General features: G+C 32.9%; 4 protein-coding genes across 6 annotated transcripts; 3 read left to right on the top strand and 1 right to left on the bottom strand.

The window, feature by feature from the left end:
• The first annotated feature begins 2,171 nt into the window (after window positions 1–2,171).
• Window positions 2,172–6,298, top strand: Alas (5-aminolevulinate synthase). Of its 2 annotated transcripts, XM_083081784.1 has the most exons (5): window positions 2,172–2,234; window positions 2,315–2,401; window positions 4,001–4,058; window positions 4,483–5,762; window positions 5,854–6,298. In XM_083081784.1, the coding sequence occupies exons 2-5, from the start codon at window positions 2,399–2,401 to the stop codon at window positions 6,100–6,102; spliced, it is 1,590 nt and encodes a 529-aa protein (XP_082937910.1). In that variant the 5' UTR covers window positions 2,172–2,234; window positions 2,315–2,398; the 3' UTR covers window positions 6,103–6,298. The 2 variants fall into 2 exon arrangements, with proteins under 2 accessions (XP_082937910.1, XP_082937911.1); XM_083081785.1 differs by lacking the exons at window positions 2,172–2,234; window positions 2,315–2,401 and having other exon boundaries at window positions 3,827–4,058; window positions 4,676–5,762.
• A 487-nt stretch (window positions 6,299–6,785) lies between these two features.
• Window positions 6,786–9,976, top strand: LOC145961307 (beta1,4-N-acetylgalactosaminyltransferase B). 2 transcript variants are annotated; one of them, XM_083081358.1, is made up of 3 exons: window positions 6,786–6,917; window positions 6,998–7,804; window positions 7,877–9,976. In XM_083081358.1, the coding sequence occupies exons 1-3, from the start codon at window positions 6,891–6,893 to the stop codon at window positions 8,069–8,071; spliced, it is 1,029 nt and encodes a 342-aa protein (XP_082937484.1). In that variant the 5' UTR covers window positions 6,786–6,890; the 3' UTR covers window positions 8,072–9,976. The 2 variants fall into 2 exon arrangements, with proteins under 2 accessions (XP_082937484.1, XP_082937485.1); XM_083081359.1 differs by having other exon boundaries at window positions 6,786–7,804; window positions 7,877–9,972.
• Window positions 9,907–17,613, bottom strand: LOC145961306 (RNA-binding protein 5). The gene is made up of 8 exons (XM_083081357.1): window positions 17,401–17,613; window positions 15,620–16,219; window positions 15,450–15,519; window positions 14,020–14,093; window positions 13,077–13,190; window positions 12,248–12,998; window positions 11,999–12,162; window positions 9,907–11,888 (listed from the first exon to the last, which is right to left on the bottom strand). The coding sequence occupies exons 2-8, from the start codon at window positions 16,193–16,195 to the stop codon at window positions 10,890–10,892; spliced, it is 2,748 nt and encodes a 915-aa protein (XP_082937483.1). The 5' UTR covers window positions 16,196–16,219; window positions 17,401–17,613; the 3' UTR covers window positions 9,907–10,889.
• Window positions 17,614–17,869: 256 nt separating this feature from the next.
• Window positions 17,870–21,064, top strand: Uqcr-c1 (Ubiquinol-cytochrome c reductase core protein 1). Its single transcript, XM_083081809.1, has 7 exons — window positions 17,870–18,007; window positions 18,635–18,853; window positions 19,096–19,481; window positions 19,570–19,763; window positions 19,930–20,099; window positions 20,195–20,449; window positions 20,682–21,064. The coding sequence occupies exons 1-7, from the start codon at window positions 17,939–17,941 to the stop codon at window positions 20,820–20,822; spliced, it is 1,434 nt and encodes a 477-aa protein (XP_082937935.1). The 5' UTR covers window positions 17,870–17,938; the 3' UTR covers window positions 20,823–21,064.
• The last annotated feature ends 522 nt before the right edge of the window (window positions 21,065–21,586 follow it).

The raw sequence follows: 21,586 nt of genomic DNA, 5'->3' as shown, positions 1-21,586 counted from the left end.
GTAATAAATGCGTGTAACGCGAATTGAAAACGGAATTATTCTTTTAATTAATTGAAATAGATTGCTTGTCATAGTCAGCTGTGCTTTGACGTTTGACATATGATTTATCGCGACGTTCAGCTGATTACGAAGATTATCGGGTGCTTAGTAATATTTGAAAGTAGCGCGTTTTAAACTGCAAATCGACAAATACTGAATTTCCATTTGATAGTAAAACCGAGGTAAAGAAATCTCGATTATCAATTGTACATAATAGCTAAAAGTCGCAATGATGTTTCATTTGTAGCCTCCAGAGGGAGTAAATAATCGCGTTTTTCTTTTGTAATATTTATAGCCTAATAGGCATGTATCTGATGGCTAAACTTCTTTTTTTTTGCCAATAATAATTTGTAATATTTAAAAAATTCTAAAAAATCTTTATTTTTTATTTAAAAAAAAATGTCAAAAAACCGTACAAGATAAAATCGGTTGATGGCACATTAAACATGATTGTAAAAGAAAATCTTTCATAAAATGAAACTATAATTGCTCGCTTCCGTTAACATTTATTATTTTTTTATTGACATTACGTGTGTAGAAAAAAGATTATGTTTGCTTCTGTTAATATTTATCGACATTGCGTGTAGAAGGCAGTATTAGTAAGAAAACATTTAGACATAAAAATTGAAGTAATTGCGATTTTTTCTTTACTTATGAATTTATTATTTTTTTCCTTTTTTTTGCTATAACACTTATATCTACGCTGATTTTGCAAAAAGTCGAAAATTTGTATGCAAAATTATGCATCACAGAAATTGCTTATAATTCTATAAGCAATATCAAAATTAATTTTGATATTGTCGCCATTATATATTTATTTCTAAGAAATTGTTCTTTTTTCAAAAACTTATTTTACTTATTATTTATCATTATATTTATAATATTTTCTAGTAATGCATATACAGAGTAAAAGACTTTTAGGCAAAATTAAAGTTTGACATGTGTGATACATGTCAAAGTAGATTTTTTTTCTTTGACGGGATTCCCAGATTGAAAAGGAAATAAATAATAATAACTTCCTGGAACATATTACCATATATTCATATCATATTATCCAATATTCCAATATATTTCCATCTATTTGTTCACTCATATGCTTACTCATCTGTGAACTTTCCATATTGTACGAGATATTTCGTCGCGCTTTTACTTTGCGAGATATTCCAAATTGTTTTCATTATTTCCATCTTTTTTTTTGTGTACAATACACTGCCAAAAAATGCATAGCTGTAACAATAAATACATCTTGCTTAATTAAAAATGTTACTTTTTTAAAACAAATCAATTTTTATCGAACAAAAAAATTTAATATTAATAAATAATGAAATATAAATAATGTACATATATTTTTACAATTTTAATATTAATTTCGTATAGAAATAATTTATTTTACATAAAGAAAAATATATTTGTTAAAAAAATATCACAGCAAAAATTTTGATTTTCAAGATTCAACACATCTTATTGTTAGTTTACATGAACAATTTTTATTTTATTTTAATTATCATAATCTGAGTAATCGGATTTTTAAACATATCTTTTTTAATTTTCTACATATTTAAAATCGATTAATATTTTCAGAGATACAGAACAATAAATAAATCTCAAAAGAACTACCCTGGCAAAAATGAGACGTTTGTTTGGCGTTTACATGAATGTTTGTGGAAGTTCGTCGAGAGTTTAAAAACGATTAGTAAAGAGTTTGTAGAACAAAAATTGCAACACTGCAGCGTTTGATAAGCATTCAAAACCCAACAGCGTTATGTAAGTGCTCTTACAAAGTTTGAAAAGCATATAAACTCTCAGAAAACCCTCACTCAACGGTTGTTAACGCTTTATAAAGTTTCTTATTTTCGCCAGGGTATTTGTAGACGAAGAGACATATGTATTACTTCGCTTCTAATTTAAAACAGAATACCTATTTTATGTGACTCGAATATTATAATTAATAGTATCGTTTTAACGTCACTGGTATCATTATACATTTTGCGACATGAATAAGTAATATACTAGACGATGTGCTATTGGTCAATCGGTAGTACGTGTCAATGATGAAATCGCAAAAAAAAGCAAAAATACGACGTTCCACTCGCTCTTTATTCATTAAGATACGAAAAGCAAGTTAGTCGAGGAAGCACGACGGAATCAAAGTAACTTGTGCACAAACTGAGTCCTCTCGCACGTCCTATGCTACGGTATAATAATTTAAAAAAAAATTAAAATTTACGATTAAAGCAAAATTAAAATTAATATGAAACTAATATTAAATTGAAAGGAATTTCATTTTCGCGAATTGAAGAAAAAGTCAACCAATCATTAACAATCCGTTTGCGAGTTTATTTCCTGTCTACCAATCAACATGGTAAGTGACATGGCGATTATAATGTCGATTTAAATTTCAAATTTTCGCGAAATTATTGTTAATATTTATATATTATTATTATTATTATGAATGTGCTTTTTCATATTTTGGATTCTCCTCAGCAAATAGTGGATTTCAGTAAATTTAAAATGTATTTTGTATGTGTTACTTAATAAACAAGATATCTAATAGTTTATCTAATAGATACATTCTTTATTTCTTTTAATAAGTAAAATATTTTAATTATAATGTAGATAGAGGGAAAATATCTAAAGAAATATACCGTAATTAAAATTAATCGACATTAGAGAAAAAATAATCCTCGATCTATATAATTAAAGAAAAGATAAAAAATCAATTAAGATGATAATGAAGAAAAGATTCAATAAAATTATCATGGAAAATTTTATTTTCATACGTAATCTATTTTTAAATAAAAAAAGGTCATAGACAACAGGTTGAAATAAATTATGTAAAGGTGAAATTTCAATTACAATTGCATTTGCATTTAATTATCAACTGAATTACAAGTACGCAATAATGAATAATAATAAGTATGAATAACAAAACACTCGACCATTTGAATTATTTTCTTGTGTAAAGATATATGTGTTACAAGGCTAAGTTAAGCAATTTTTTACATTAATATAAAATATTTTTTTAATTTAATTTTTTACATTAATATAAATTTTTTACATTAATATAAACCCAGATCGCATATGTTGGTTCCATAAATATATACATAATATTTCTTATATAATATCATCAAATACGTTTAGAAAATCAACATGTGCTATCTGGATAAATTCTGAAAAAAAGATAAAAATATATATACATATAATAAATTCTTAAATACATATCCTTATCGTTCAATATAAACATCTATGTGGAAATTTGATTTAATAGATATTTTTCTTAATATTTATACATTTATTCTTCTTAATAAATTTGATTTAATAGATTAAAATTTATTAATAGATTAAAAGTTAATTATCTTCTTAATATTTACTTTAATATTTAAACATCTCTTTAATTAAATATGTCTACAATAATGTATTTTGCTGAAGAAACTAGATCATATGAATCTCTTACAGCGATCGATTTTCACAATAATATCAAGACTCGATTATTTAATTCTAATTTAAAAAAATAACATCTTATTAATGTATTCATTAACGCATTTCAAAATACAAATTTTTCGCATTATTTTTCGCGCAGAACAGGAAATTATTATTATAAAATTACATCGAGTATTATATTACGTAATCGATACATGAATCGTTTGGCCGGGACTTTTCGTTGAATCAATTGATCGCGACTTGATTGAAACGAGGTCGAAGCGGCACTTTGGCTTTCGAAATCGAAATCGACGTTCTCTCCGATCGCGAATTGATGTTTTTACTAAAGTTAATACGCGTCAGAGTCAGTCAGAGTCAGTAGCGGACCAGTTGCCGACCCGTTCGGACGTAGGAGTTTACTCTCTCGCTCGTTTCAAGAACCAGTTGAATATTTCTAGCGGTCAAAGAGCCTCTTTGTCATTTTTCGTCTATTCAACCTTACCAAAGGCGACGTTCAATTGTCTACGTTTCCTGCTTTCAGCTGATCTGGCAATTCGTCAAACGCGGTGCTAGCAATCGTGCCATTAACGTCACGAGAGGTAATGTATGCGTGTGTCACAACTACCTGTACAGATGTGCCATGTCATGAGAATCTTATCACTTTCTCCTATTTCACTTCACGCACAGTCGACATGATTATTGCGATTTTCATTTTTTCCAAGTAAACGTGATTGTTACTCATCTAACGTGGGTGCTTTTCCTCATTCATTTTGCGTGTAAATTACGCAACCCCCAAGAGAGGTATTCTAGCGAAACCAGATATTCTATTTCGAGTCAATCGAATTGAGATAAGATTGTATTATGTGTACACCTCCTGGTTTTTTGATAAATTTAATATTATAGTAATCTTATAGATATTGCATTACTTTAGAAATATTTAACTATAGAACATTATTGGGAAATATTTTTAAAATATTTTGTGATTATTCATTTCATGTATTATATGAGCCAAATATTTTTTAGATCCTTCGAAAGCCATGCCGTGCCCATTCCTGACTCATTTGTCTGCAAATTATGTTCGCAATTATGGATCATCTCTGATAATGAACTATCGGCAACATTGTCCAATATTATCGAGATTGTTCAGCACAATGTCAGAGTCAGAGGAGCAACCAATTCCAGAATCTATACAAAATCAATGCCCATTTTTGTCCAGAGAACGGAATGCTGTCAAGGAAGCGAATCCTGCAATGGAAGAAGATGTTATTAGCTTAAATGATAATCAACAGAAAGAAGTACATTTCCCCTATGAAGAATTTTTTCATGAGCAAATCATGAAAAAGAAGAAAGATCATTCGTACAGGATATTCAAGAAAGTGAATCGTCTAGCTGAAAACTTTCCAGGAGCTTTAGAATATTCCTGTGGCAAGAAACCTATTACCGTATGGTGTTCTAACGATTATCTAGGGATGTCACGCCATCCTTTGGTGATTGATGCAGTCCGAAACGCTTTAGATAAATTCGGTGCCGGTGCTGGAGGTACTAGAAACATTTCGGGCAATTCTACCGCTCATATAATGTTGGAGAAGCGACTGGCGCTGCTACATCAGAAGGAGGCTGGTTTGCTTTTCACTTCTTGCTTCGTCGCCAATGATTCCACTTTGTTCACGCTAGCAAAAAGACTGCCAAGATGTCATATATTTTCCGATGCTGGAAATCATGCCTCTATGATACAGGGCATAAGAAACAGCGGCGTGCCAAAGCACGTATTCCGACACAATGATGTTGAGAATTTGGAAGAGCTTCTGTCGAAAGTAGATAAAAACGTGCCAAAGATTGTGGCATTCGAGACTGTACATTCCATGACCGGTGATATTTGTCCGTTGGAAGAGTTATGCGATGTCGCCCATAAATACGGAGCAATAACATTCATTGATGAAGTTCATGCGGTTGGTTTGTATGGTCACTCGGGTGCAGGTATCGGCGAGAGAGATCGTGTGCTTGCTAAGATGGACATCATTTCCGGTACCTTAGGAAAAGCATTCGGTAATGTAGGCGGTTATATTGTTGGTTCCACGAATTTGATAGATATGATAAGGAGTTATGCCGCCGGTTTTATTTTTACTACTTCATTACCGCCCACCGTGTTGCATGGAGCCTTGAAGTCCATTGAGATTTTGGCATCAAACGAAGGCAGGTCATTACGGACGAATCATCAGAACAATGTGGCCTATATGAGATCTATTCTTACTGCCGCAGATCTTCCAATCGAATTATCGCCTTCTCATATAATTCCAATAAAGGTAATCTGTAAATCAATGACTTTAATTAAATTTGATCAACATAAATAAAAATGATTAATTATTAATATAATTATGTATGTTTTTTTTTTAGATAGGAGACCCATTGTTATGCAGTCAAATAGCGGACCATTTATTAAATGATAAAGGACACTATGTACAAGCAATAAATTATCCCACTGTTCCAAAGGGTGAAGAGAAATTAAGATTAGCACCAACTCCGGGGCACACTCAAGCCATGATGGATAAATTTGTGCAAGACACGTTGGACGTTTTTCATCAACTTAATATACCTAAAGTCATTAAACCGAACGAGGAACCGCGCGCTATTTTGGTTCATTGACGAATATATAAAATAGCAATGGTCGCGTTGTCGTACAAACAAAATTCATCGGTAGAGGTGTTTATTTATATAGGCTGTTTACTTGTGTACTATTTCAAGACAACAATATCAATTATCTAATATATAGCATAAAGCCTATTATCAAAGTTAACAATGTTGACAGAGATTTAAATAAAGTGTTAACTGATACAATTTACTTTCTCTCTTTAACATTTCTTGTACAATATGAATCTGTCTGATATATACATATATATATACACACACACACACCTCTCTGAAAGTATGCTCACACCCTATATACACACACACACACCTATATATATATATATAGGGTGTGAGCATACTTTCAGAGGAATTTTTTTTTATCTCAACTCCTAAATTTATATTTCAAATTTTGCCATTTAACCAGAAGTATCCTATATATTACATCTAATTTACCATCCAATTTTTATATATTAAATTATATATTATATTTATAAATAATTTTATATGCAATTATATAAATTTTTATATATATTTTATATATATTTTAGAATATTCATATATATATTATTACATATATATATATATATATATATATATATATATATATATATGTTTTATATATTTTATTTTATATATTATAATATGCTGTTGACACTTCAATCATTCGCGCATGCGCACGTGCATGTCCGCGCATCGTGTCGTCTGCAATTCATCTGTCAGTTTCGCGTCGCTCGAATTTTTTCAAGGAGATAAATTTAAGAATTTTCCTCTTTCGAGACCGCATCGTCGAGCAGGAAGCACGCATGTGTGCGTACGAAAGTCGAAGAAAGGCACGATTCGCGATTCTGTCGCTTTCCCTTGGGAACCTCTTACATTGAGTACATTGATGTCTGTCTACGATCGAATTTAGGTTAGGAGGATGAGGAGCTTCGTCAATATTTTCAAAATGCTCGTCGCGTTCCTTTACGATTACGCGCGCGGGCTGTCTTACACGGTGACGACGATACTCGTGCTGTGCTACTGTCTCCATCCAGCGCGTTTCGCCTCCCACTACACCTTCATCAAGACCGAGAACATCTACGACGAGATGGAGCGATCGTATCCGCCGAGGGACAACTCCTGCACGATCTCCGTCAACGGCAGACGCTCCTCCCAATTGCTCTACCCCGAGGAACATCCCCGGGAGGACCCGGTGGCGATGGCTCGACGACTCGGTATCCTACCGGGTGGCCAGTGGAAGCCCCTCAACTGCCACCCGCTCTTCAACGTTGCCATCATACTGCCGTACCGCAACCGGCAGAGTCAGCTGGCCGTCTTCATGAATTACATTCACCCGTTCTTGCAAGCGCAGAACCTGGACTATCGGATATTCGTCATCGAGCAGAGTCCGATGCGCGAGTTCAACCGCGCCAAGCTCTTCAACGTCGGCTACGCCGAGGCCACCAAGGTCAATGACTTTCACTGTTTCATTTTCCAAGACGTGGACCTGATACCGCAGAACCTCGACAATATCTACGCGTGCACCAAGATGCCCAGACACATGAGTTCCAGTGTAAATACCTTTCGATATAATCTGCCTTATACGGGCCTGTTTGGGGGCGCGATAGCGTTAACGAGAAAACAATTCGAGAGAGTGAACGGATTCTCCAATGTTTTCTACGGTTGGGGTGGAGAGGACGACGACTTTTACAGTCGCTTACAGTCCAGGGGTTTTCAGGTTTGATCAATGTAGTTCAGTATAGATAGAGATTTATATAAAGTACTTGTATATACTGATTTTGTTTGGCAGATTACGCGCTTTGGACCTGACGTGGCACAGTATTATATGCTGACGCACAAGAAGGAACCTCCAAGCACCGCAAGATTCACCAATTTGGAGAATGGTGCACGCAGGTACGATACAGATGGACTCAGCAATTTGGAATACAGAGTATTGAATCATCAATTGCGGCCACTGTATTCATGGATTTTAGCTGATGTGTAATTTTTATATGTAAGTTTTTTTTATCCATATGTATATCGCACATATCTTTTGTAAACTGGCTATGATACGTTACAATAGCATATTCTTATTTTCTGGCAACGTCAAAAAATTTTACCTTATATAATATAGACTAGACAAACAAATATAATTGCTAACATGCTGTGATAGAGCATATTATGGTTAAATCGCAATATTATTTAGTGATTAAGATACCACCGTACTTTTGTGTGATAGAATTTGGAAAGTGCGAAGTCTGCAACAAATATTTTTTACAATCACAATAACGAATTTCCAATAGCATTATAATATTGTAATTAATTAGTAGTTTGTAATTAGTTGACAGTTTGTACAAGAAAGATAATAATCTAGTTATATAATTGATAAGGGTTAAAGACTGTAATCATAAATAATCATTTTTTTTACACGATTCATCAAAATGAGAAGAAGCAATATCGCTTAAAAATACATAATATACTTTCATTTTAGATCACTATTTAATCTCATATTTTTATCATATTCATATACATAAAAAATTGCAGCTATTTAAAGACACAAAACTCTACTTCATAATAGAAAGTACAAGTTATAATTTTTGGTTTAAAGATATACATTACTTACCTATATGCTCAAATAGATTCTGGTCTTTATATACCTCTTATGTTATTTTAGCACAGTTTTAGTATACTGTGATTGTTCCTTGTTTATTTATTTTAGATATAAAAAAAATTGGTGTAATATTGTACAAATATTTAAATGCGACTGAATTAAAGGATTTTTTTCTAATATTGGTTTACTAGCGGTTATAGTAACAACTTATTACAATTTTCGCTTTTCTATAAATTGTAAGTCACATAATAAAAAAGTATCCAATATTTTGCTTTATATTTATGAATATAATAAAGATGACAAATTGATTACATAATGTGTGTCGTTACAACAATAATATTATAAAACAAATCTATATATATATTAATTTACTATTATTAAATAGTGAAGAGAAAATGACTGTAGAGATAAAAATGTAGATATGAATAAGACAAGTAAATTAGTATATAATGCAATATGATTTAATCTACATTTTGTGAATATTTAAAAAAAATATTGTATAAGGAATAAATATTTAAAACAATAAAATACAACATTTTATTGTTTTACTAAGCTTAAAATATGATTTAAAAAAGAAACAAATAATATATTAAACATTTTAATATTCCAGTGTGTTTTAGTTTCTTGACTTTTGTGAAAGTATGTATCATAATATTAATTATATATGTATATATATAATCTATTAAGAGCATATCTCTATTTCTATTCCAAATATATATCCTCATCATATTTAAAATTTGTAATAAACTTCAAAAAATATTGTGTGATAGAGATGATATTATAAATTATACATTAAAAAATATATATAATCTTGATATACATTTATATCTAGAGATAATTTTTCTAAAATCACTGAATTATTTCTTTTTATATAATCCTTGACAGATTTTACTTTATTGAGTACTCTTTACTCTATATTGCTAATATTGTGTTACACGATCATAACTGTTCCTGAAAAAGATTTTGAATGAGAATGATGATCTAGTCAAATAAGCAAATTTAGAAAATACTCACGAGTTCCCCACAGCGAGCAATAATATATTTTGCGTGTACATTTATTAATTCTTTTTGATGTTATTAAATACAGGAATTTCATACGATAATTTTAGAAAAATAGCAATAAATTGTAAGAATAATGTTAGAAATGTATATGTATAGTGATAAGTATAAGATGCATTATCTCCAAAAAATGACAGAAATCATAATAAGAAAAGAAAAAAATAAACATATATGTGTACATGAATAAATATAATATCCAAAAATATCTTTGTATTCAGTTTGATACAATTAGATTAAAGGAATTTATTATACTTCATTACGATATAATAAATATAAAATGTTTTGATAAACTGAAATACCTTGTATAAGAGGAATAGGTCGTGTATTTTTTCGCTTCCTAAACATATTAAAAAAGAACAAGCATTTCTCACAATGTAACAATATTCATAGTAAAGTGATGCTGTTCATACAACTCTTTCATTAAATCAACGAATATTTTATTATGCTTCAAAATTTAACTTGTGATGTTCTGTTGTATTGCTTACAATTTTAAAGAGAATTTTTCATGATCAGATTCGTCCGCCATCGATTCTTTTATTAATGTACTTATAATGATAATCGACTGTACATATTTTATTTTTGGCGAAGAATATTATTGCATTGAACAATGATACAACAATTCATAATCAACTATTTTTCAACAGAATGATTCATTTTGTTCCATAGAAAAAATCACAACTCTTGACAAGAATCAAAAATAATATAATTAAAAGGGGATTAAAACGAGAATTACTTCGCAAGTGTGACACCGCCGTTATATAAATAAAAGTAGAAAATGGCATATGTGTATACGTGTGTGGTATGTTGCGTATGGATCTTATGTGTGACAATCATTATATTTTTATATATTACAAAAAAGAAAGCAAAATTATACAATATGCCATTATTTTGAAGCATATGAAAACAGAATTACATACGAGGATGTATGAAATATGTTAATATATTGCATAGAGTATACACACAGTTCCAAAAATTGGCTATCACTGTGCAGTTATTGGTAAGTAACTACAGTATTCGGATAATAATACGAGTGTGTGTAATTACGTGTCTATGGAAAATCGAGTACGAGTATACTTATATATTTATATATAATATATATTATATATATATATATATATATAAAATCTATTATAGTGTATGTATACTTTACCTATTACGTGTCAGACAATTCTTGATATCGCGCGTACATCATTTTTTTTACGCAATCTTTATAAGTATCGCCCGGTAGTGCGCTATACGACGAAGTCTTCGCTCCTAATCCGGCCGTAGGGACACGCCTCTCGGCTTCGATAATACTCGTTCTACCTTGATTAGATTTTCCCAAGCCCATTCCTTCACTCCAGCCCATTTTTTGGAGCAATTTATTGCCGACGTTGTCTGATCCGATGCCGGCTCGCGTAGGCTCTTCGTAAGACACCGACATGTCCTCCACTCTAGTTTTCAAGTATTTCTCTTTCAACTTATTGGGTTGCGGTGGTTCGGGTTCGCCATACTTGGCCCGTCTTTCCTTAGCACGATCTCTGTATTTGTTGTTCCTTTGCTGCGGATCGTTAGGGTCTAGACCACGTACTTGGTACCAATTTTCCAGATTCTGCTTGTGAAGATCGGATAGCTGTTGATGCCGGAGTAATGCCTCTTTACTCGGAAACTGTCGTTTGCAGAGTAGACATGCCAGTTTACTCCAATCAGTATGCTGTTTCTCTTCCTGCTGTACATCTTCTATCTCTTCCTCTGTATCGCTACCGCCACCGTAAGCGGCTACCAATCCATTACCACTCTGATCCTCATCCTCGTGATAAGGAGTTGCGATAGTTTTCTTTTCCAGAATGGCATATCCCGCGTCCGCCGCACCGCTGCCGATACCCTGATTGCCGTCCACACCGGCAAATTCCGAGTTCCAATTATTCTTCGCATTTTCTTTTTTCTGGTTCAATGTTTTAGCCCACCGTTCCATGTCTTTTGCTATCTTTTTCGCTACTTTTACTTTGTCTTGCTTGGTGTCTTTCTTTTTATTTTCATCCTCTTTCGCTGCATCTTGAGTTATGTTAGCGGCTGACGAAGTCGTAGCCTGATTGCTCGTGCTTACGGAATCTGTACCACTTGCCGTCGCTGTTATTGTACTTGCAGCGCCCTGTGTCGTACTCGCAGTGGTCTATAAAACAAAAATGAAAATATTCTTTATATTAGTATTTTTAAACTAACTTTTTTTAGTACTTTTAAATTAACTTTGTGATATATAAATCTTTTCATCAAAGACTTTACCTTGGCTGGTTGATAAGAGAATGACTCAGCATCCCAATAAAGAAACTGTTGTGTATGACTGTTGTAATAATATTGCGAATTCGGATCGTAATATAATCCCGTACTAGGATCATAATAGTAGCCAGATGATTCGTCGTAATGATAAGTGCTGACGTCTGGTACAGCTAAAATGATAATTACACACGATTGTTTTATAGAGCTCAATTATCTAAAATAGATTTAAATGGTATTATTCTTGAGAAAACTCACAGTATACTTTTCCATCGCTAGAATGTGCGGGCACTCTTCCACTCGCTAACGTTGTACTAGACGGTGCTGTAGGAGTTGGTCGTCCTTTCACATCGTCGGCATCGCTTCCTAATTTCCTGGATGCCTGCAATTGTTGTATAGCGGATTGTGCCACAGCCGCGGCCGCGTTTACTCGATCTGTCTGATTCAGAGATGGCAATGTGATCGCCGAGCCCTGCATTATCTGATTCTGATAGTACTGCGTATAATACTGAAGATAATGGGCCTTTTGTGCAGGCGTTTTGGCATATAAATTGGCACTGTATTCGGCCAATTGGGCGACGTCGTCCAAAGTGTATCTCTGCGGTTGGGCATCGTTCGACTTCCACGCGTTCGCGTTATTGATCTGATGAAGCTTACAATATGTGATCTCCACCTTTCTGCCGTCAACTACCAGTCCTTGCTTCGTAAGTGCAGTATGCAAGTACATCGCATCCACTACGTTGCCCATCTCCAGATAGCATACGCCACGAGACGTATTCGTAAGAGAATCGCGACCAATGCGAATACTACGTATCGGCATCGACGACAGATTCTTCATCGCTTGTAGGACCGAATCCTCAGTCGTTAATACATCTAATCCCCGTAAAAGTACAGTATTGGTGGGATGCGGGCTGATTTCGTCGCTTCCTTCTCCGCCTTCCTCGCTCTCCGCTCGCGAGGCGGAACATTTGAAGCAGGTCTCGCGCCGTTTAAAGTTGTGCGCTCCACACTGTGTGTAAAATGAACATATCGTTATTCGTGAGTACATATATATTTGAAAAGAGCGGAAACACAAGGCGATACAAACCTTAACACAGTGCCAATCCTGCGTATTCTTGGCTGGCGGTTTATCCACATGACACTCTTTCGGTATACTGTACTGCATCAATGCACGATACTGATCCTGCAGCATCAGCACTCCCTGAAACAGAGAATTTCAGTGTTATCCCGTCCAACATCTTCCTAAGGCCTCTTGTTTTTCCCGTAAACTTCCTTCTTGGTTGACGAAATATTATAGTTTTCTACTTCATAGCTTTCTGTCTCGAGCGAACAAAGCCTCGTAGGCTTATTAACGTGGGCCATTCCACACCGTTTGCAGACCGACTTGTTTTCTCATGCGCGATTCATATAAACAATCTTGTAATATTTAAATTTCCGTAAAAAAGTGCAAGCAAGCAATATGACGCGCGATTACTTGCATATGTAAATTATTATGTAAATATAAAAAATTCGTGCATAACTTGTATAATAAAAACTTCGAGAACGTCATTAATCAATCATTAAATAATCGCATCAAGAACCAAGCGAAACGCAAGAAGCAAAGATACAAATAATATGATAGAGAAAAGCGGATGACGCGATTAGCATAAGAATCATGACTTGGAAATGAATCCGCATGCCCGAATACAATGCACGATAAACGACATAAGACGACTGGAATGACCCTTTTCCCGATCTTCATTGTTAGTTGATGAATATCTTTTAAGACAAAGGACAAGTAAAAGCACGCGACGCGGCGAAAAAATCCCTCAATGAACTTAATACTTGCGCGAGTTAAGAAAAAGTCTGCAAAATATGTGGGGGATTCCTAGATAAATAATTAGATACGATAAAGTTAGCTTAACAGGTGCACAGCCGTGGCCACGTGGAAGGCCAGAGGGCTGCGTTACCGTGCCTTGCCGCCACGGGGCAGTCGGTGGCACGCGTGCGACAACGCATCGGTTGGGTATCTGGACCGAACTTCGTTCTACCTGTTTCATCTCCATCCACCGTGCGGCCTCCTGAGTCGCGTTAAACTCGACGAATGCAAAACCTCGCGAAGCACCTATACAGAGCAAATACACACATATCCAGAGTTAATCCACGTTTTTGCCTGGGGGTCTCTACTCTGAGAGGGCAGGCAATCACAGCACCAACCATTGTGACAGAGACCGAGTTTCAAACGAAGTATGTCTCTTCGCTTCGTTGCTCGTTTTCATTTTCCATTTTACCTAAATCTCAGCAGAACGAATTCCGTGCGAGAGACCGCAGTTCATCGATTATACTTCGTGAACCGGTATAGTGTATAATATAATTTAACGTTACGGGCAATTTTTTCAACCTAGCTGAGGCAAAATTTCTTGGTCTTTTTTTTTTCTTTTACCCTTCTATTACATAAACTTGGACGAGAACGATGTAGAGACTTTTGCGAACAAAATGATGCCGATAATAAAAATCGCGATCCCGGTTGTATATTAATTATATTTATATACTGTAGTTTGTAGTAGTAGTAGTAAAGGATCAAATTAAAGCATGATAATAAAGACATTATTTTAATAGCAAAACAAAAAATTATTTTCTTCCTACTTAAAATATAAGAGTTGAGAAAGAATAAAAAAAAAAATTGTAGTAAAAAAAATTTGGAAATCTAAAATATTGATTTTTTATAAAAATTTATACTTGTATTTTTTTAAATATTTATTTTTTCCTTGAAACTCTTCATATCACAAGAGAGATAATAAAAGAATAATTGTATTTTTTATTAAAATAACATCTTCAGATATAAGTCTGAAAGTAAAACACAAGGGTACTCTAATCCAAGGATTGATTGTTTGTTATGTGTTCTTATAATTATACAACTACAAATTGTATTATCTTATTTGTAACAGTTGAAAACTTCCCATTAAAGAGTATCAAAAACGTAATGTTTTCTTTGGTTGGTAGATATATAATTTAAAATTGTATGTGTTAAATAAATTTAATAAAGTTGTCATTTAACTATCTCTTATATGCTTTTTGTAAATAATCTAATTTTTTTTTCCAAAATTTCTCTCCCATTTTATTTTAACTTACCTTTTATTTTAAGAATAAATAGTCGATAGTCAAATTAATATAAAATTTTGAGATATAAATGATTGGTACTAAAATATTACAAAAACTCTTAAAATTAAATAAATAGATGCAAGAAATTTGTTAAAATTTTATATATGATTTTCTCTCGTTGTGTATCTATTTATATTGTAACAAATTCCAAAATAATTTCTTGCATGTTTTGTTCAAGCAATTTTGTGAGAGATAATGACCATATAAATCTCATAGTAGATTTATAAATCTCGTAACAACATTATAACAGTTTGGTTCATATGCTTGATAATTACATCATAAGGATGTATTAAAATTGTTAATATAATGCAATAGTTACCTGTATCTTTTTTCCGGATTAGCCTGATGTCCTTAGGCATGAGGCCACAATTGAGGATGTCTTGCCGCACCTGTGATACACACATCATAATGATAATAGTGATGCCATGTTCTATAATGCTGGCTCATCGAGTGGCCACTATATGTTAGGCCACAAAGTTGACAACCTACGTCATTTTCAGTAATATGTTGAGCAAGCCCACGTATCATTATGGTGTTGTTGGGCGATTGTGATTTGTAGTGGATCCCTTCCATGGACGAGCTATAGGCACGACCATGGTCGTGTTCAAAGTCCAAACTTTCCCGACTATGATCGTCGTCGCGATCACGATCCCGATCCTCCCGTTTTCCCCTACGATCTCTATCTCTATCCCGATCTCTGTCACGTCTAGAACGATCTCTATCTCTGTCTCTGTCCCTATCTCTATCCCTGTCCCGTTCTACAGAGTCTCTGTCTCTTTGCCTTCCATAACGATCTTCGCGATCCCTATAGCTGCGATCACGCTCGTCTCTGCTACGATCTCTCCTATCCCTTGAACGGTCCCTCTCGCGATCCCTGTCTCTTCCACGATGATTCCTGTAGTCTGGACTACGATGATCTCTATCGCGATGATCAACATCTCGATGTTCCGAATATTCTGGTGATCTGTTGCTTCCATACTCATTGCGATAATCATAATCAGAATTGTGACTTCTTCTTTCTGGCCCATAGCCAGGTTCCCAAGGATCAATGTTATTGCTGTACATGATGTTTGCACATTTATTCAACTTCTGTAAAACAAAGAAAAAAATTTATTCTTTTATATTTTCAACAATCATGAACAAATTTGGTTTCTACGCATATACAATAAGCTAAAATATATATTCTGAATATATAATATAAAATAATAGTCAATAGTTTTATATTTAATAATACGTCAAGAAAATGATTATATGTACGTCAAGAAAATGATTATATGTCAAGAAAATGATTATATGTAAAAGATGTATGTAATATTACATGTATAATAAATGTATATGTAATATCAATTTTTTCTCTATTATTTTTCTTTACAATATTTATTTAGTTTTTTATGTGTATAAGTATATTTTTTTAATATACAAATGTGTGTGTAATTACAAATGCTCTTTAAAAAAAATACAAATTGCATATTCATTACAAATACAAATTATATATTCATTATATGCATACATATATACATATATATATGTGCATATTATTAAAATTTTTTATTTTATGTATCACAGTTGAATTTTAATATACTTCATTTAATATTATAAACATGTTAAACTGTTTGATTAACTAATCAGTACAAAGAAATTTGTGTTCCTTTAGTTAACTAGACAATTCAAAATATTTGTAATGTCGAATGTATCCTCTAAATAATACGCATATATTCTCCTGTAACATATTATAAAAATATATTCTAATATTTAAAAGTAATAATTAGAAAGATACATAATAATAACATAAGGAGGAAAATATACTATCTGTATCGTTATGTGTTAAATCCACAATAAAAAAAACATACATAAATATTGTAATATTTCATTTATCATGATAAATATATAATTTTGACCTTTGGAAAGTTTGAAACAGATTCCAATTTTCTGTCTGATAATCCCAATTGCTCCAAACGGTGAAGAAAATAATAGGGAGAAAAAAAGAAAAAATCGATCCTATGCAGCAATTTTTACATGCACCACGACAGCAATGCGCTTTTCAATGCATCCAACGCGACATCCTTCGAGGGAAGGGGGAGGGGCAGGAAAAGAGCAATATTCACAATTAATCGCGATTATCGGGCTTCTTAAACGTAAATAACATATCCACCGCGTCTCGAGTAAAAACTGTAAATACTTGAAGCGAATATTCTAGCAGTCACGACGCGCGGAGGATTTCCATTGTGATCAGGAAGCTGCGAGGTGTAGCGTCGATGAATAAACATTACCTTTCGCGGTGATTCGTTGTTTCAGCGCGATATCAGGCTCTCGATAAAGCAAACGAAGAAGCCGCAATATTCGGCGCTCGCTATTTTACTAAAGGCTCGATGCAATCGCCGAAAAATAACACAATCCACACAATGGCGTTGTCAAGCTTCCCGTTCGATCCGTAAAATATGGCGATTCCGCGAAGAACGAGTCGAAACTCATTACGTGTACCTCGAGCTTCGATTACAAGGCTGTATTGAATCGCGCGAGTCGGCCACGCGCATGCGCAATTTCTCCACTAGGCGCGCGGCAGCCAATCACCTCCCACCACATGTCGCTACTTTCGAGGGAGCGGCGAGCCGATTGGTCGCCGAGTGAGTCGCACGATATTATTCGTCGAAACGCGATGATTTGTTCCTAGAACGAGACGCGTGAATAGATTGGACGGCTCACGCGATTACAACGCCATCTCGTGGTAGGATCGACAAGTTCTCTTTGTCGTTTCGTCGGCAGCCGACGACGACGACGTCGGCTTCGCTCGATAATTGCCCCGAAAAAATGGCGACTCGTCTACTAAAAATTGGTAGCGCACTGCGCATATATACAAATAAAACCAGCCTTGTAAAGGTAAAACCGATTACATTTCACGATTCGCGATCATAGTGATTGTGATAACGGTTTTAACTTCGCAAACAATTCGTTTATAATTTTATTCGACCCGAATAGAATGACATTTGTCATTTTCGGGTCCTTACGTAATAAGAGTAAAATAATAGTTTTAGAGTATTTAATATGTGGAAATGATGTGATTGTCTGATAGTATAAATTATTTGTGACAAGACGCGATAAAAAAAATTAAAAACTCGATATACTTTCAAATTTATATTTTTAACCTCAACAATATTGATCTCATTGAATAAAAAGAGATAAATCTAGATATAAATGCGTCCGAGACAATTGCTGAAGTTGGAAGTACTCTACAAAAAAAAAGAAGTGATTTAACATATATGCATTGTGAAAAAAACATTAATATATATACATATATTTTGTCGTTAATTATTTAAAAATACTTGAGAAAAATATTTATAGAAATTTGTGATGTAATGATTATTAGCAATTTGGATATACAGACTTATTATTTAATAATATACAAAATTTTCTTATGAAAAGAATGTTCATTATAATAAATTTGCTTATGTTTTTGATTAAAGTTATATATTATTTAAAGAATTTGTTAATAACTTTGTCGATTAGATACCAAAACAATGGCAATCAACTGCTGCTTCTCTGAAAGAAACTCTTATCAATCAACCAGCTACGAGAGTTACAACTTTGGATAGTGGAATGAGAGTTGCTAGTGAAGATAGCGGAGCTGCAACAGCTACTGTTGGTCTTTGGATAGATTCTGGTAGTCGATATGAAACCGATGATAACAATGGTGTTGCTCATTTCATGGAACACATGGCTTTTAAGGTATATTAATTTCATTAGTGTCACTAACAAAAAATAATCATTTAAGTTTTTTAAAACTTGTGTATGCACATTTTTGTAATTGAAACAGAACACTTGTACCTTTATGTGATATAACTACGGTATATTTGCACATGATTAATGTTTTAAATAATTTCCATAAGAGTTATGTGATTTTATTACAATTCTAAATATCTAATAAACTATTAAGTTTTCTATTAAAATTAGTGAATCTTTTTTTATAGGGTACTGCCAAACGTTCTCAAACTGATTTAGAATTAGAAATTGAGAATATGGGAGCTCATTTGAATGCTTACACAAGTCGAGAACAAACAGTATTTTATGCAAAATGCTTATCGCAAGATGTACCAAAAGCTATTGAAATTCTCAGTGATATTATTAAAAATTCTAAGTTAGGCGAAAATGAGATTGAAAGGGAACGTGGTGTTATTTTACGTGAAATGCAAGAAGTTGAAACAAATTTGCAAGAAGTTGTATTTGACCACTTGCATGCTGCAGCCTATCAAGGTACATCTTTAGGACGGACGATACTGGGGCCTACTAAAAATATTAAAAGTATTTCACGAGACGATCTTCTATACTATGTGAAAACTCATTACGGACCATCTAGGTAAAATTTCCGTCATCAAGTGATTTTTAATTTATATATAATTGAAATTTCAGCAATGTTTAAAAATCAAGATATTATTTTTGTTTAGATTTGTACTAGCTGGTGCTGGTGGTATAGATCATAATCAATTAATCGAACTTGCTAATAAGCATTTTGGTCAAATGGCAGGACCGGATTATGATGCTATTCCAGAATATGTTAAAGCCTGCCGTTACACTGGCTCTGAAATAAGAGTTCGCGATGATACAATCCCTCTCGCTCATATCGCGTTTGCTGTTGAAGGTATTTAAAAACCATTTATTTAAAATATAAAATTAAAATATATATGAATTTGAATATATATATGAATTAAAATATATAATTCACACACACACACACACACATACACACCAAATAAACTAGTTTATAATAGTTTATGTAATGCAATTAATAAACATTATGGCAAAAGGTGCTGGATGGGCTGAAGCAGACAACATTCCTCTTATGGTCGCCAACACTCTTATAGGAGCATGGGATCGTAGCCAAGGAGGGGGTGTAAATAATGCAAGCAATCTAGCTAAAGCTTGTGCAGAAGAAGGCTTATGTCATAGTTATCAGAGTTTTAACACATGTTATAAGGTATATATTAAATGTTAATGCATTGTTTCATATAAAAAAAAATATGTGATTATAGCAATGATTTGTGATCAATATATCATTCTTTAATTATGCAGGATACAGGACTGTGGGGTATATATTTCGTTTGTGATCCTATGCAATGTGATGATATGATATCGTATATTCAACATGAATGGATGAAATTATGTACATCAGTTACTGAGAAAGAAGTAGCGCGTGCAAAGAATATTCTTAAAACTAATATGTTTTTACAATTGGATGGCACCACCGCCATTTGCGAAGATATTGGCCGTCAAATATTATGTTATAACCGCCGTATTCCACTTCACGAACTCGAGATGAGGATAGATGTATGTAGCTTCAATTATACATATGTATAAAAGTTTTCCTGTCATAAAGAAATCTTTATCTAATTCAATATCTTTTTTTCTCTTGTTTATATATATGTGTAATAACTTATATCGAAAATGTTTGCAATGTAATAAAAACATAGATATCTTGTAAGATTTATTACAAGATTATCTCATTCTTTTCAGAACACATATAATACATTAATTGTGATTATGTATAATTTCTTTTCAGAGTGTAACTGCTCAAACTATACAAAATGTGGGTATGAAGTATATTTATGATCAATGTCCAGTGATTGCAGCAGTTGGCCCTGTCGAAAATCTACCAGATTATAATTACATTCGTGGAGCTATGTATTGGCTCAGAGTGTAATCATCTTCAAATTGTCAACAAATCTTAGCACATCAATTAGAAATAAAAACTATGATACATATATGTCTTCAATCTGAGAAAAATACTTGTAAATTAATATTTGTGTTGTAAGTATAATTTTCTAATAATAATGTTACAACTTTCTCCCTACATGAAGATTGTAGTTTTATCTTATCATACATTTACGCAAAATAAGCGATCGTTGATGTATACTGCCTGATTAAAATAAATGATCGAAAATATATTTTGAATAATTTCTTAATATTATACACCAGACTTTTTGTAAAAAATTAAATATTAAAAATTAAAGTGCATATTTATAGTATTCTTCATTTTAATTGATAATATTGAAAATTGCAATCTATACATGTCTTTACTTTAAATTTATTATATTCAGAATAATCACAAATTCTCACATACAGGTTGCAAAATAATATATGATAAATTACATATATAAAAGAAACTAATATTTTTATTTTTATTTTTGAAATTTGTATAATTTATATCATATTTTAATATTAATGAAGATGAACGCATAAGTAGTAATAAGGAAGATAACAAATAATTTTGATATAAATGCAATTTTTATTCAATTCATCAAAGTGACATGACGAGCAAATAAATAGCTAAAGAGCAATATATTTTTTATTTACAAAATACATACAATTTATGTTGTCATGAATCTTCCAGCAATAAATATAAAGAAAATGGAATATTCCGATTAGTATTTGTACTTTTCTGGACTGCACTTGATATCAACAATA

Source organism: Camponotus vicinus, unplaced genomic scaffold (genome assembly GCF_025532165.1).
Source record: "Camponotus vicinus isolate PSW18456_S1 unplaced genomic scaffold, iyCamVici1.0 SCAF_11, whole genome shotgun sequence".
Taxonomy (NCBI): Eukaryota; Metazoa; Arthropoda; class Insecta; order Hymenoptera; family Formicidae; genus Camponotus; species Camponotus vicinus.
This window is presented reverse-complemented; position numbering and strand designations above follow the sequence as displayed.

What these genes read in the sequence shown, in the direction of transcription:
- Alas (XM_083081784.1), top strand. An exon ending in TGCCATTAACGTCACGAGAG is followed by an intron (nt 4,059 to 4,482) that starts GTAATGTATGCG and finishes AATATTTTTTAG; the next exon opens with ATCCTTCGAAAGCCATGCCG. An exon ending in CTCATATAATTCCAATAAAG is followed by an intron (nt 5,763 to 5,853) that starts GTAATCTGTAAA and finishes TTTTTTTTTTAG; the next exon opens with ATAGGAGACCCATTGTTATG.
- LOC145961307 (XM_083081358.1), top strand. Translation starts at nt 6,891, where the DNA reads ATGTGTGCGTACGAAAGTCGAAGAAAG. An exon ending in CGTACGAAAGTCGAAGAAAG is followed by an intron (nt 6,918 to 6,997) that starts GCACGATTCGCG and finishes GATCGAATTTAG; the next exon opens with GTTAGGAGGATGAGGAGCTT. An exon ending in TACAGTCCAGGGGTTTTCAG is followed by an intron (nt 7,805 to 7,876) that starts GTTTGATCAATG and finishes TTTGTTTGGCAG; the next exon opens with ATTACGCGCTTTGGACCTGA.
- LOC145961306 (XM_083081357.1), bottom strand. Translation starts at nt 16,195, where the DNA reads ATGTACAGCAATAACATTGATCCTTGGGAACCTGGCTATGGGCCAGAA. An exon ending in AACATATTACTGAAAATGAC is followed by an intron (nt 15,520 to 15,619) that starts GTAGGTTGTCAA and finishes TGTGTATCACAG; the next exon opens with GTGCGGCAAGACATCCTCAA. An exon ending in AGGATTGGCACTGTGTTAAG is followed by an intron (nt 12,999 to 13,076) that starts GTTTGTATCGCC and finishes TTTTACACACAG; the next exon opens with TGTGGAGCGCACAACTTTAA.
- Uqcr-c1 (XM_083081809.1), top strand. Translation starts at nt 17,939, where the DNA reads ATGGCGACTCGTCTACTAAAAATTGGTAGCGCACTGCGCATATATACA. An exon ending in GTTTTAACACATGTTATAAG is followed by an intron (nt 20,100 to 20,194) that starts GTATATATTAAA and finishes TTAATTATGCAG; the next exon opens with GATACAGGACTGTGGGGTAT. An exon ending in AACTCGAGATGAGGATAGAT is followed by an intron (nt 20,450 to 20,681) that starts GTATGTAGCTTC and finishes ATTTCTTTTCAG; the next exon opens with AGTGTAACTGCTCAAACTAT.